The sequence below is a fragment of the Colius striatus genome, chromosome 10 (genome assembly GCF_028858725.1).
Source record: "Colius striatus isolate bColStr4 chromosome 10, bColStr4.1.hap1, whole genome shotgun sequence".
Lineage (NCBI taxonomy): Eukaryota > Metazoa > Chordata > Aves > Coliiformes > Coliidae > Colius > Colius striatus.
This window is the reverse complement of record NC_084768.1, coordinates 1770742-1785505: the sequence shown is the minus strand read 5'-3', so window position 1 is coordinate 1785505 and position 14764 is coordinate 1770742. Positions and strand designations below refer to the sequence as shown.

Below are 14764 nucleotides of genomic sequence, written 5' to 3'. Positions count from 1 at the left end.
TAGTCGAAGCTGCGGGAGAGAGACGGAGCCGGGCTCAGTGCAGAGCAGCAGCACGGGGCAGCCAAAGGGACGGGGCAGCCAGAGCTGCAGGATGGGGGGGCGGCAGCCCGCGGCGCCGCCACCGTTTGGGGCTCGGCAAAGCTTCAGGGGATGGCGAGTGCCGGCGGGGGCACGGCCCCGGGAACACAGCGCTGGAGCCCAGCAGCTCGCAGCAGCCCAGCGCTCGTCCCTCTGCTCTCCATCCTCCCTGCGGCCCAGGGCCGGCACCTACCCAAGCTGCTCTCCAGCTCTGATGTCCCTCGTGCTGAAGAAGACCAGCCTGGGGAAGCGCACGTCCTGATGGGATGTGAAGACCCTGGCAGCGAAGACGTTGGGCTCACAGTGATGGCTGATGAAGCGGCCGATGTTGCCATAGAAACGCACATCGATGCAGTACACGTCTCCTGCCTGAAGTGAAACCGTTGCTTCTAAGCTTTAGGTGGCACTTCCCAAGCTGACATTTCTGCTGTGAGACAGCCCGCACAGGGCAGCACAGGCCAGCTCCCAGCACAACAGGCCTCGGCTCCCAGTGGCCAGGCTGAGCAGTGGCCGGTGGATCGTGCCTGCCCACGGCGAGGTGGAGCTCAGGGTCCACTTCAGCTCCGCGCTGCCAGGACAATTCGAGCAGACGCTGCATTTTTAGACCCAGGGGACAAAGGGCTTGCACCAGCTGCAGTGCAGGGGCACCTGCCTGTACCCCACCGTCAGCCAGGACCCACGGAAAGGCTGTCCTGTGGGAGCCCCCCACGCTGCTCCCCCGGAGCTCAGAGCCTGCTGCCTGGGGCAGCTCGTGCTGCTTGAGCGCCCGACGCCTCTTCCCAGGCTTGGGGCTGGCAACCGGGGCTGCTGCTGTGACGACCGAGCAGGGCTGTGGCTTTGTGAGCAGGAGTTCTGCTTGGAGCATCTCACAGCTCCTCCTCTATTTTCTCTGCCCAGGGCAGTGTTTCCTCGTTGCTGCAGGAGCAAGGCAGATGATGCCATCATCTCCAAGCAGTTTGTCATGAACACGGGCATCTTCCACTTTGGTGTGCAGCTGTGTGGGAAGTCGAGGGATCGGTACGTGCTCCCGGCTCTGGGCGAGCATCCTGATGGCCCCTGTGAGCAGTGAGATGTTGGGAGGGGATCTGCAGGGCCTCGTGCTTTCAGGGACACACCTGGGGATGTGCTGTCCCCGAGGCACAATTGAGGGCAAGCCCAGGTAGAGACCTGAGAGATACTTGGGGTGAAGGGCCAGGGGTGTGTGAACTTGAGCAGATGACAGGCACGGGAGACTTGGAGGAGCTGGGGAAGGATGGAGCTGATCTCCCTGCCTGGTGGGGCCTCGGTGGCCAGAGCCAGGTGCTGCTTCCAGCCTGGAGGTGACTTGGAGCACCTCGTGCCTCCCATGCACATCTCAGCCTCACCACCTATGACTTGAACTCTGTGGTGCTTCTGCCAAGTGCTTTGAGCTCTGCAGGTAGACTAAAGGAGCAGTTACTCTGCTGATGGCTTGGTAAACCAACCCTTCATCTGTTATCTTCATAGGACTTTGATGTCACCTGCCAGTATGGGCAGAGGGGTAAGGTGCAGAGGAATGAAAACAGGGATTACATGTCCCTGTTCCTCTCTGTTGGATAAAGTCTGCCTAAAGCAGTTGCCTTTGGAGCTGCTGATGGATTTCCATTCCCAGTGTTGGTTGGGTGGGTTTTTTTAACATTAGCACTTTAGGTCTATTCTTGGGGGGAGCTCTGGAGAGTTGCTGCTGTTGTGAGATCCCAAGGGAATGAAATCAACCCAGCAAAAAAACCCTACAGCAGATCTTTAGCCAGGCTGAGGAATGGTCTTGGGGTTCTGTTTGCTTTTTTTTCCCCTTTAGCTCCAAAATCTGTTCCACGGCTGAAGGAAGGGTGAGAAGGGAGAAGGTACAAGTTGGGCTGCTTGTTAGACTGTGGCTTCCAGCGCAGCCTCCCGCTGCCAGGCCGTGGTACCTTCCTCAGCCAGGGATGAAGGCAGCGGTGTCCTCTGCAGCCTTTCCCTTGTTTGTGGCAGGTACGAGGCCCTGACCCATCCTGGCAACCACCAGCAGCTCTCCATCCTCAATGCCACCGCCCTGGAAGCTGAGCTGAGCTTCTCCTTTGAGCATGATCCACCTGGGGTCACCTTCCCCTTCGGCCCTCCCAGCATGATGCTGAAACTCAAGGAGAAGGAGGTAGGGCTGGGTGGGGAGAAGTGCCCAGGAACCGTTCCTCCTGCTCACTGGATGCTCTCGTGTCTCTGTTTGTGCGGGGACAAGGCCAGGAGCGGAGTTTTTGGGCCTACCCCGCTGCAGCTGGGCTCATCTGCCACATCAGGGACAACCCGGAGCCTGCGCTGCCAGGGGGTGAAGGTGCAGCTGGAGATCAGCCCCAAGCAGCCGCATTGCAACAGGCTGTTGTACAGTCAGTCACCCACAGGATCTGCCAGGGCCAGCTTCTCCTGCTGGCCGTGTGGCCGCTCAGGTTGGCAGCTGGGTTGGTGTCCCTTTCTCCCAGCAGCTCCCAGTCTCTTGCTGGCCGTTCCTGGCTGGCTCAGGTGTCCTGTGGCACCCCAAGCTCTGCAGCCCCCAGCGATGCTGCGTGCTGGGCGTGTTGAGGGATTTGTGTCCCGTCTGCTGCTCAGAGAGCAGCCCAGTGGCTCCTCCTGATCTCCTTGCTGCTGGATACGCTTGTAGCACCCAGCTGTCCCCCAGGACTGCCCTTCTGAGACTCGTGACCAAGAGAAGGCGTTTCACTGTGGCTCCAGGCGCCGGGATAGGGCTGCTCCCAGCTGCAGGCAGTTGCAAGGCTGGTGTGACCGTCGAGCAGCCAGCGCTGAGCCTCCTCCGCTCTCTGCAGGACAGAAAGCAAGAGCCTGGTCCTGCAGAACCCCAGCCCGACTCCTTGGGCTGGGAAATCTCAACGAGGACTTCTCTGTCTCGCAAGATCGGGGCGTCCTCGAGCTCAGCGTGTGGCTGCACTTCAAGGCCACCAAGGTGCTCAGGCTGAAGGACAAGATCTGCCTGGAGGTGAGGGGCCTGGAGAGGGCTCAGGCCTGTGTTCTTAGGGAGGGAGGCTGGGAGGGAGATGGAGCCTGCCCAGGGCAAAGGGATGAGCCTGCCTCAGATTGCTTCCTGCCTGCACGGCCGAGGCCAGGCTCTGAGCCGCCGGGGCCTCGCACCCAGGGATTATGTTTTGGGAAGCAAGTGTCTACTGCAGTGGTCTTGTAGCTTGAGCTGAATGGGAAGAGTGTGCTGTGGAGGCGGGAGGAGATGTGCCTGATGGGCCCATGGGTGCTGTGATCCCAGCTGCTGCTGCCTCAGCCTGGGTTCTACAGACACGTGGTGCATCCCCGAGCACCCGCGTCACCCCGAGACCCAGCGCTGTGGCCGCCAGCTGTCTCCTAAGGTTTCACAAACGAGTCCCATTGTCTGACTTGATTCTTTCTGGTGTGCCCTGTTGCCACAGGACTTGCCTTTCACGGCCCAGGACGGTGTTCCAGGCAGTAGCATGAGGCACAGGATCTGTTTCCAGCCATGCAGTGGTCGCTTCCACCACGGTGAGCACTTAGTGCTTGCCTCAGCGTGTGGGAGTGTGCTAGAGTCCATCTGCCAGGTCTCTCTGCACTGGTATTTGAGCCATTGTCCTTCAGAGCACAGAGACTTCAACCGCTTGGCTTGTTTGAGGGCAGCATATCTCGCATCCATGGACAACCTGTGCAACAGCCCATCTAGAGCTGCATCTCTTCCTTGGTGGCCTGAGGCATCGTGGGCCCCCCGAGCTACAAACATTCACATTTCCATTGCCAGTCCCAACACACCTGGGCCACTGCCATCCTGGCTCCTGTTTGTGCTCATGTTCTTCAGGGGCCTGGTTCCTGGGTACATGGCATCTCGGTGGCACACCATCACAGCCAGCTTCTCCAGGTGGGCAGCAATGCCTGGCCTCAATGAGGCAGTCCAGATGGGGTGGCCCTGGCATTGCCAGTTGTTCTGTCTCCATGGTTGTAGCCACCCCACAGAGCATTTGCCACCAGCCACGAGTCACTACAAACTATTGGCCATTTTTCTCATTGGGGGATGTCTAAAGCCAGCTGGGAGGCTTCCACCTGTGTCAGCTGACTCCAATGCCCCTCTCCTTCTGCAGCTTGTGCCACGTGTCACAGGGGACGCCCCACAGCCACCTTCCAGCTCCGACACTGTCCCACAGCACAACAGGAACCATCGGTGAGCGACACACTTTGCTTCTCATCTGCTGAGAGCTTAGTACATGGTGGGGCCTCTTCAGCATCTGCCAGCTCCTTCTCAGGCAGTAGTCCAGAGCTCTTGCCCTCTGGCCAGTTGGTGATCACGTGCAGGATGCTGGGGTGACTGCGGTTTCCTACAGGAGCTCACTGAGTGCTCAACACAACCCCCTCACTCCATGTGGCGTCAGTCGCCTGATGTGTGGAGGAGACCCTCCCTTTGGACACCCAGCCCAGCACTGGCAGTTGGGTGCTGAGAACAGTCCTGCTTCCATGCCAATTCCTTCTGAGGCAGCTCAAACTCCTTCATCTGCTGCCAGTCTCCCCTTCTTGGTGGGAGTGCACCGGGCCTCGGATCCTCGATAGATCCTCCTCACAGAGCCCCATTTGACATCGTTTTTCTTCCAGGTGACTCGACAGAGAGGATTTACAGCAGTTGGGAATGTGCAGCCTCCAAAAGCCCACAATGCCTAAGAAAGCTTGGGTTTCTTTGTCACCAATTGGTGGAGACGTGGCTGCAGTTTTGCTGGTGTGAGATGTGCTGACCACCATCCTCGTGACCGAGCTGATGTGTGATAGGATGATTTTGTCAGACTCTCCAGGTAGAACTCCTCATTCTCTAAGAAACCATGGTCCTGAGAAGAAAGGGATGATGGGACAGATATCAGAGTGCAACACAAACGGAGTCACAGCCCAGGGTGTCACTGGGTGAGGAAAGTACCCCGAATCCTACAGAAGCAGCCTGAAAGAGCAGCCCAGCATGGAGAAAGCCCCAGCAGGGAAGCAGGGGGCTGAAGGGAGGGGACTGGCACATCACAAAGCCAGAGTCCAGCAGAGATGGCTTCTCCCAGTCAGGGATGGTGTGAGGAGAGGGATGAACCATCAGGTCCTGCATGTTATCAATGAACCTGAGACAAGCTGTGAAGGTTCACCCCTCCTTGCTTCTGGCATCACTCTTCTAGGTGTGACAGGTCCTCTAGGTCCTCTTCTGGAAGCCCACCCAGCCCAACAGCTCAGTAATGGTCTGAGGAGACACCTCATGCTGTGGCTGCCGGCCTCAAAGCGCGCTTTAGCCAGCCCTGTTCCCATCCAGCCGGTTCCAAGCCCCTTCTCCAGCCCCAGCCTCCTCCCCCTCACCTGCTGGGCCCTGAACTTCAGCAGCAGCAGCGTGGCGTCAATGAGCTCGGTGCCGCTGGCTGTGGCCAGGGTGTCCCTGCCAGCCCCAGGGCTGTGCTGAGGGAGCACCCTGACAGGAGCTGGAGGCTCTGCAACAAGACCCCAGCTCTGTGGTGCCGCTGTCGTCAGGGGAACTGCAGACAGAGACAACAGCATTCCTTTTCCAGCTGCCTGCATGTCCCCACAGCAAGGTCCTCCCCAACCACCCACTGCAAACGGGCTTTAATCCAGCTGCCTCTCCCCTTCTGCCCCCTCTATACCCTCCTGGCACTGCCCTGCCTTCAGAGGACAAGGGGCCAACTCACAGCTGAGGTTTATCATCAGGGCAACTAACTCAGCCCTCAGCAACATGCCAAGCCTCCTGAAAAGTGGAATACAAGTGCAGCTCCCCCCCCAGCATGTCCCTTCCCATTGGCAACAGGCAGAAAGCCTTACACAGTGTGCTGGAGAGGCCGTTCACAGGGGCACCGAGGTCCTGGTCTGCAGTCAGCAGCATCATGGAGTTGTTGGGCAGCTCCTCACATTGCTCTTCTAGCTGTCTCCTCTTCAGAGCCGTGCTCAGCCACTCCTGCCCCATCCTCAGGAGAAAGAGAGAGAGAAGCTGTTGGCAAAGGTTGAGGCCCTCAACACGGTGGCTTCAGGCCAAGAAGGAAAGGCGAGGGGGGTGTACCTCCTGCAGGTGCTGTTCCTGCTGCCTCAGCTGCTTCAAGCGCTGCTGCATGGCCTGCAGCCTCCTTGGGTGCTCACACTCCCCCCTGCAAGCCTTCTGCAGCACTCGCTGCCCCCTCTTGTCCTTCTGGGATGAGAGCTGCAAGGTACAGAGGCTGGGGAGGCTGGGGACAGGGTCCCTTGCTGCTATGGGGCAGGGCTCCTTTCTGCATCCCCTCATTCCCCTTCCAGGACAGCACTAGGACTCCTCCTGGCTTGGGGAGGGCTGTGACCCCTCCCAGCTCTGCTGCCAGACTCAGGCAGATGCTGTGCTCACCTTGGCCCTGCTCTGCACCTTCTACTCCTGCTGCCAGATGTGCTGCGCAGCCACCTTCACCCTCTCCTTCTCCAGCCTCAGCTTCTGCCAGGCCTTATCCTGCAGCTCTCTGGCCTTCTCCAGCTGCTCCTCCTTGGCTTTCAGCTCTGCCAGCTCCTGGGATGGGTACGGGGGAAACCAATGCACTACCTGCCCTGTCCTGTTCACTCTTGTGAGTCTTTCCCAAGTGATGGGAGAGATCTGCCCCCGTTGAGCTTCTCGTGTGTGCCAGTGTGGGGTGCAGAGCAACACCTCCAGGTACTTAAGCAGTGCCCTCATCCATCACCCCTTGGGGCCCAGGGCTGGCAGAGCTGGGATTGTACACACACACACTCCCTTCCCTGGGAAGGACAGAGCCCCTCAACCATGTTGCACACCCTCAAACATGCTCAAAGCAAAACAATTTGTCAGCAGTGGAAATACTCAGGCTGAATGCTTCTTTTCCACTGTGGCAGCTCTGCCACCTTGTCTATGCCACAGATCCCCTCTGCACAGCCCTAGGAGGGAGCAGAGCTGGCTCTGGCCACGTCCCCATGGCAGGGGGATGTGGAGGAATGGTTAAGGGAGAATGGACATGGATCCCGGGGTATAATGTTAGCCCTGATGGGGCAAGGCAATCTGAGCTCTAGTTGTATGAATTTAATGCACAATCAAGACCAGAGTCAGAGCCATGGTTAAAGCAGTTGCTGTCACGTAGTCAGCGCAGACAGCAGGCCGCTTTCTGCTCCTTCAAGGTCGGGCTGTTTTCAGCTAACGAGCTAACAGCTCAAGGTGGAAAACAACTTCGGAGAAAACAAGATGGGAAAATGTGAGGGAGCTTGCTTATGGCAGAAACCGCAAGTAGGATGAACATGAGAATGTAATCTATTAGCTGCTGGTGCTGAGCTAGCTTTGAAGCTGCTGGATATATAAGTTAGAGCCTGCTTTTAATAAAGTGAAGATTTCTGCTATCACTCACATTGAGTAGGACTGATTTCTTCCCACCCAGCTGAGAATCGGACCCTGGGTTGATCGCCACATGAAGTAGGCTTGGAGCTGGTTTTTCAGGCTTCGAGCCTGGTTTCAGACTTCGAGTCTGGTTCATTTTTCAGGCTTCGAGCCTGGTTTCAGGCTTCGAGCCTGGTTTCAGGCTTCGAGCCTGGTTTTCAGACTTTGAGTCTGGTTTTTAGGCCAAGAGCGGAAAACTTCGTGGCAGGGGGAGGCTTTGCTTACACCCACCGTGGGGGTTTCCTCTCATGACGGAGCTGGCTGTGCCGGGTCTGGCTGCCCCAACTCCTCACAGGCAGAGGGGAGAGACAGAGGAACCCACGCTTCTGTCAGCATCTAAAGCAGGCTGGTGGAGGCTGCTCCTGGGGCAGCCTGATTCTCACCACCCCAAGCGACATCTCTGTCTGAAACACCTGAAGGAGTGTAGAGCCTGCCCTGTGGGCATGGGAAGGGGCTGCGCTGCAGTACTTTGGCCAGGCTGCTGACGGTGCCCTCTCCCTGGGAGCCCATGTGCCCGTGTCCAGTTCCATCCTCACCCTGCTCTGCTGCTGCTGGGCACGAAGCTCAGCCCACTCAGTCGCCAGCTTCTGGTACTCCTCTGAGCACTTCTGCACCACCAACTGCTGCTCCGCCAGAAAAGTGCTCTGCAGAATGTCACAAGAGAGGGAGAGGCAAAGCACTGAGTCCCCTTTGCTGATGGATTTTTCTCCTTCAGCCCATCTCTGCCACCAAATATCAGGCAACACCCAGAAGCTGGTTCAAGCCCCCCAGTGCTTGGGGTGAGCCCTGCTTGGAGAGCTCAGCCCCAAGCTTCCAGCTGCCAGGGGACCACTCTGATTGTGAGTCACTGCGCCTGGGGGTGGGATTGAGGGAGCAAAGTGCTGCAGCCCAGAACCCGGCTCCTTCCTCCACCACACAGCGCACTGCAGCCCCGCTCACACTCGGGGCACACGTGAACAGCACCTGGAGCTGTCTGTCCCACCTCACCTTGGCCCTCTCCAGCTCTGCTCGCTCCTTGGAGAGCTGCTGGCTCAGGACTTGCTGCCGCTCCTCCAGCGAGCGCTGCAGAGATCCCACTTGGCACTGCTCCGCCAGCGCCCTGCAGCACTCCTGGGTTTGGACAGGGAGGAGAGACAGGGGCTGTTCCAGGCTCCTGGGACAACACATACCTATCCCAAACCCAGACAGGAAGGCTGACTCGGGCAAAAGAGACAGCCTGGGCTCACCTGCTCCAGCTGCTGAGACTGCTCGCTCAGCCTGGCCTCCACTTTAGCAATCACGTCCTGGTGTCGTCTCTGTTCCTCCTCCATGTCCTTCTGCTGCTGCAACATCCTGTCTTGGAGCACTGCGCAGAGGGAGCAGCCGAGCCATGAGCAGCACGAGGTGGGAAGCCCTCTCTGCCCATACCATACTCACAGCAGAAAACCTGCATGCATCTGTGCTGCTCCCCTTCTGCACATCCCCAGGACCCCACTTCGTAACAGGGACACCCCGAGGTGTTCAGTGGCCGAGGCAGGCCAGGCTTTGCCAGCCTCGGCTCCCAGTCCCTGCCTGACTCAGGGCACCTTCTCCCCATTTGCTGGGTGCCTCCAGAGCCATTCCAGCACTGACAGATGGCTGACAGACGTACTCCTGAGCTGCTGTGCCCACGTGGCCAGCTCCTGGGAGGTGCTGTGGTGCTTGGCCTCCACCTTGTGCCAGAGCTCGTGCAGATCACTGGAGAACTTCTCCATCCGCTCGATGACGCCGTTCAGAGACCTGCGGAGGAGAGCGAGGAGAAAGTCAACCCTGTGGCACACGCTTCACCTCACTGCGATGGAGGGGGAGATGTGGTGGGCCAAAGGCCAGGCAGTCCTGCCCTGCCCCTCTGTGGGTCACAGCAGAGCGGTGGGAAGACAGAGCTGCTGCTTAGGAGAGTACTGACAGAGAGCAAAGTGCTCAGCAGCCCTGCGAGAGGCAGCAGGGGGAAGAGGGGATGGGCTCTGTTGCCACAGCCTGAGGCTGGTTCCGCGGGGAACACCACGGCCAGGGGGCTGGTACCTGGTGTGTGACGTGGCGCTGGTCACCGCATCCACCTCCTGATCCCTCAGCCGCTGCAGCCGCCGCAGCTGCTCGTCGTAGTCCTGGCGCAGCTCCTGGATGGACGTCCTGCGGGACACGGGTGAGGAGCCCACCACGGGCTGTCTCAAAGCCGTGCTCCCTGTGACAGGCACTGTGCAAGAGGCCTGGTCATGGAGCTGAGTGGTGCCAGGAGCTGAGCTGGCGTGGTGGGCTGTCACAGGGCACGCCCCTGACACGCATCCACATTTGGCACGGACCACATTCAGGGCTTAAGGGCTTCTCCACCAAAACCTGGCTTCTCATTGACCCAAACTACATGTGACACCAGTGGCTCACTGGACTGAGTAAAAAGGTAAAACATTCACTCTGAAATGGTACCTCCAGCCACATCTCCCTGTGCCAACCTACAAAGCAAATCCCCATTCCAAAAGCCACTGAGCCACCCACAGCCCAGTGCCTCTGGAGCCTCCTTTCACCGCAGCCCCAGGCTGTTCCCTGGTTCCTTTGCCAAGAGCAGGGCTACTAACCCCACGTGCGTGCTGCTCTCACCTCTGCAGCTCTTGCAGCCGCTTCACCTCCAGCGTGTGCTGCTGCTCCAGTGCTGCCAGCTGCTGCTGGTGCTGTGCCCGCAGCTCTGCCTGCGCCTGCTCCGCGTCCTGGCTCTGCGACAGCAGCTGAGCCCTCAGCTGCTCCAGCTCCTGCCGCAGCCTCTCCTCCTGCCGCCCGTGGCTCTCCTCCAACACCTTCATTTGCCGCCTGCTCGTAGAGGTCACACCAAGGGAGAAGTGTTGCTCTCGTGGCAATACCTGGAGCTCTCCACCCAAAGTGCACGTGGGGATTCAGATCAGTGTTGCTGTGCACATGGGAAACATTCGGCCTCTCCACAGTCAAAGCCTCAAACCCTCCTGTTGCTGCTCAGTGCATTGCACTGGCTGGGGACATGCTGGCAAAGAGTTCCTCCAAACCTGTTCCTCGTCCTCACCACCCACCAGACAGTGTTGGTCAGGGTGGACTCCAACCTTGGTTGTTCACCTGTGGGGCTGCTCTCTGTCCCCACCAGGTCCACCCCGACGTGCCTCTGTGCCTGTCCACCCCAAGGATGGACTGGGGAAGCAGCCCAGCCCTCCCTACCTCAGAGGAGATGGCTGCAGGCAAGGATCTGACAGAGGAGGGGAGCACAGGCAAGAGCCTGGTACCTGTAGGGGCTCTCGAGAAGATCCAGGTTCTTCTGGTGCTGCTGCTGGAGACTCTCCAGCAACAGCCTCTGCTGCGTCCGCTCCACCTCCAGCATCTGGACCTGCCGGGCACCCGGGGAGAAGGTCCTTGTGCTGCTCCAGGGACACAGCTCCCACAGCAGCACTCACTCAGTGGCCATGGCTACTTCTGGACAGAGAGGTTTCTCCTCTCTCCCCTGTCACTCTGATGCCATTGGAGTGGACATGAGCCCTTCTCCTCCCGCTGTGTCACCCGTGGCCCCCTTCCAGCAGGTGACGGGGCTCACCTGGCTCTCCAGCTCTGCCACACGGGCCTGGGCGCTGACCAGAGCTGCCTGGCAGCCTGATGCATCCTCACAGAGCTGGGCAGTGCCATGCCCCGGCCTCCTCTCATGCAGCAAGCCCAGGCCTGAGGACTCTGCCTGTGGGGATGGAGAGGGAAAATCAAGGCCCTTCAGGATCTGTGGCTTTGGGGGGTGGCCATCAGCCCACACAGGAAGGCGTGTGTCTCACCTGCAGCTGTGGGGCAGCCTGGAGACGTGTCCTGGGCGTGGGAATCTGCAGAGACACAGGGCGGCTCTCAGGCAGGTCAAGTCCTGAGGGAACATTCTTCCTAGCCTGGGAGTGGTAATTCCCAGCTTACTGAGGCCCTTCCTCTACCCTTCCCCAGCCCAACCCTGTTGCTGGCCTGGCTCCCTTCTGATGCTCAGCAGCCCCTCTCAAAATGATGTTGGGCTCCTCTTGCTGTGGGGGTAGATTCAAGGAGAAGGCCGGCAGCTCTCGGGGAGACAGCAGCTGTCCTGCCATGAAGGCAGGGCAAGGAGGCCCAGGCAGATGTGAAAAAGGGGCTTCAAAGACAAAGCAAGAGCTGCCCTCTCTGCCAAAGGCTCTGATGGCCCTCCAGTGCTCTAGAAACCATCTCCGAGTATCCTCACTACCATGCTGAGGAAGCCAATTCCTCTATCAACTGCAATCTCTGCTGTTAATACGACGTATATGTGCCTGGAGAAGTCTGTACATGGTGCTCAGGCAATGCAGCAGTGTCAACGGCTGTGATTTGCAAAGCATCCACAGCACACGTGCTTTGGTTTGATAAATACTACTTGTGGTATCCCAGAGCTCTCCCAACACTTTCCCTCCATGAACCCAGGCTCCCACGGATGCACAGAGCTGGAAGACGAGGAGTTGGCAGCAGAGGGCCATCAGCACAAGCCTGATCCTGCACCTCACAGGGCCACAGGCCCAGCAGACCTACCTGAGCAAGTGGGACAGGGCCCTGCACCTCCTGCTCTCCTGGCAATAAGGCTGTAGAGGCTGAAAATAGAACAAGTCTGCCATTCACACATGGCAACAGCAATCATCCCCTCCCAGAAGGACGAAGGTCTGGCTCTCCTGGGCAGAGTGAGAAGGGTCCTGCTCTGCTCTGGTGGGTGGTGATGGGGACAGAGGGTCAGGCAGGCCTGTCCATTCCTGCACCCCCACAATGCTGGCACTCTGCCCTGCAGAGAAAGGCTGAGGGCAAAGCATGGCTCCTCCTCCATCTCCATCACCTAGGGAGGAGGCTGAATCCTAAAAGAGTTGCTTTCAGTAGGCTCTGAACTGGTGCACAGCTTCAGCCCAGACACAGCACTAGTGGGACCAGCACGTGGGCAGGAAGAGGGAAGGGGGAAGAGAGAAAGGACAGCATGAACTCATGCCCACCAAGAGAAACCAAGTCTTTTGCAGCCCTCTGAAAGTCCAAAGGCAGCCCTGCAGAGTTCAGTGTGCCCCAGCACCGTGTCTCCACCACACTACAAAAGGGGGATGGTGGGATCCTGCAGCGTGGCAACCTGCTCCCACACCGGCTGCTCAAAGCCTGGGCAGCAACTCCATGGCCAAGGGTAATGCTGTGCCTCCTGATTTGTTCTTGTTTTGCAGGGCAGGGGGAGCCTCTCTGCATCCTGCTGCCCAAGCTGCACAATCCCAGGAAACGCACCCAGGGCGCTGGTGTCTCCGGAGGGATCCTCCTTCTCAGCCTCCGACGCCTGAGCTGAGGCTCCTTTCGTGGTGCTGAGCCAGGGCACCGGCTGCCTGCAGGGGCAGAGACACAAGTGATGCACAGCAGGGAGAGGCACACAGATATTGCTCTGCTTGCCATTGAAGTTGAAAGCTTGGCTTTCCTAGTGCTCCAACAGACAAGAACCCAACCCACCTGCCGAGCTGCCCTCCCTCCTAGCTACAGAGGTCTCAGGCCCAAAGGGATCGCTGCTGGCTCCCAGCCCCCCCCACTCCCCCACTGCACACACGCAGCTGCTTTCTGCAGGACATCTGTCCCACGGAGGGTGCCCGAGAGCTGACACAGGCCTTACCCAGAGCTGTCTGCACTGGCTGTGTCCTGCAGGGCAGCTGCCTGCTGTGGGGCTCCTGTGGAGGCGGCTGGATGGCTGCAGGCAGAAACACCAGATGTGGAAGAGCTCAGGGAAGGCAAGATCCTGTCCCCAACACCAATTCCTGCCTTGCAGCTGAAAGCCTCTGTCTCAAAACCTCCATCACTGCTGTTCCTACTCGTTTCATCCCCCCTCGCCCTGGACAGCAGCAGCCCCAGCTAACACAGCCCTGCACATCACACATGGCTCTCTGCAATTCCCTTCTGAGCCCCATTCCAACGGCACAAGGCTCAACCTGTGCCGGTGGAAACTCAGCAGGAGGAGGTGGTGTGTTTGGAACTAGGAGGAATGAAGGGGAATGCAGACAGCAACAAGGAACACAGCGTGTGCTGTGGGGCTGTGCTCATCCAGGACAGCTCTGCAAGACCTGGGACAGTGGGTGCGATTCTGACCACAACAGCAAGGTGAGCCTGGAGGGCTGCAGGCTGGATCAAGTAGGAGAAAGCCCTGCGCTAATACTCCACCCCAAGACAAACTAGCGCTTACAACTGATGGCCTCAATCTGAGACGAGGCTTTGGGAGAGGTGCTGCTGGAGCAGCTACACGTGGAGCAAACGGGAGCAGCGTGGCCATCAACTGTGCCTTTACCTGGCAGCAGGACGGGGATGCAGCCTTTCCCCTGGGGCCTCCGAGGCCTCGGCATTCCTCTCCTGGGCCTTGGCCTGCGCTTGGGCTTTCTTGCGAGCCAAGGCAGCGATCAGCCAGTCCTCCTCCTCCAGCGGGGCCGCTTTAGCCGCCGCCTCCTCTGCAGCCGGGACGTGGCTGGCGGGGCCAGGCCGTGCGGCCGGGGCAGGGCTGGGGCGGCTCACGGCAGGGCTGCCCTTCGCTGCAGGCAGCGGCTCCCACTCACACCAATCCTCATCCTTCAAGCCCAGCCAGTCGGCTCCAGCCGCCCTGCCCCGCACCGTGCGCCTGCTGCCTGCAGGAGCAGCTTTGGGGTGCAGCTCTGCTTTCACTTGGCTGCTCATGTCGCTGGAAAACCTGCCGCAAGGAGAAGCAGTTCCATCTGTGCCCGAGGGGCCCCGGGAACCCTGTCCCTGGGAGGGAGCTCTGCCTGCACGGGGACCCCAGGGACCCTGCCTGCCCTGTCGGAGGGGCAGATCTACAGACAGGGACAGGGAAGCACACGAGTGTACGTGCCTCTCAGACTTTCCCTGGGTGTTTTAGCCTACAGAGAAAGACAAATTCCCTCATTAGAATATCAAGCAGGTCTCACCTGGACTTCCCCAAAACATATTTAAGCCACAGGCAGCTTTCTCCTGAACAGCCCATGAGCAACACTGAAGCCCTCTTCCTACCCACACTGTCTGGGAAACAGCCTATGAAACCAGGGGCACCACAGACATATTGGCAACTTTAGAAACACCAGTGGGCACAGCCTCTCCTGACTGACAGCTGGGCAAAAGCCTCCAGCCCTTGGCATCACTTATGCCTCCAAACAGAGGTACCAGAGGTTGCTCTCATGGCCAGTGACACTTTCCTGCAACCGATCTCCCTCTTCTGCTCAGGGCCCCTCTGCAGCCTGCCAGCCTGGCTCCAAGACACAGTTAGCACTTTTCTTTATAGTCAGGATTTCAACTACAAAGGGGATTGGTTCGTTG

The 14764-nt window shown here is 59.0% G+C and overlaps 1 protein-coding gene and 1 long non-coding RNA gene across 2 annotated transcripts; both read right to left on the bottom strand.

Annotated features, from left to right (window-relative positions):
- Nucleotides 1-4662: 4662 nt before the first annotated feature.
- Nucleotides 4663-11544, bottom strand: LOC133626266 (fas-binding factor 1 homolog). The gene is given in 16 exon segments (XM_062003912.1): nt 4663-4910; nt 5413-5585; nt 5887-6019; nt 6122-6259; nt 6437-6592; nt 7931-7977; nt 7980-8106; nt 8450-8572; nt 8689-8807; nt 9093-9220; nt 9503-9610; nt 10073-10279; nt 10720-10820; nt 11025-11159; nt 11251-11295; nt 11398-11544. Coding segments are annotated over 16 exon segments (2052 nt in total). The 3' UTR covers nt 4663-4745.
- A 448-nt stretch (nt 11545-11992) lies between these two features.
- Nucleotides 11993-13158, bottom strand: LOC133626216 (uncharacterized). Its single transcript, XR_009819370.1, has 3 exons — nt 13086-13158; nt 12713-12807; nt 11993-12051 (listed from the first exon to the last, which is right to left on the bottom strand). It is a non-coding gene; the product is annotated as an uncharacterized LOC133626216 (long non-coding RNA).
- Nucleotides 13159-14764: the final 1606 nt, after the last annotated feature.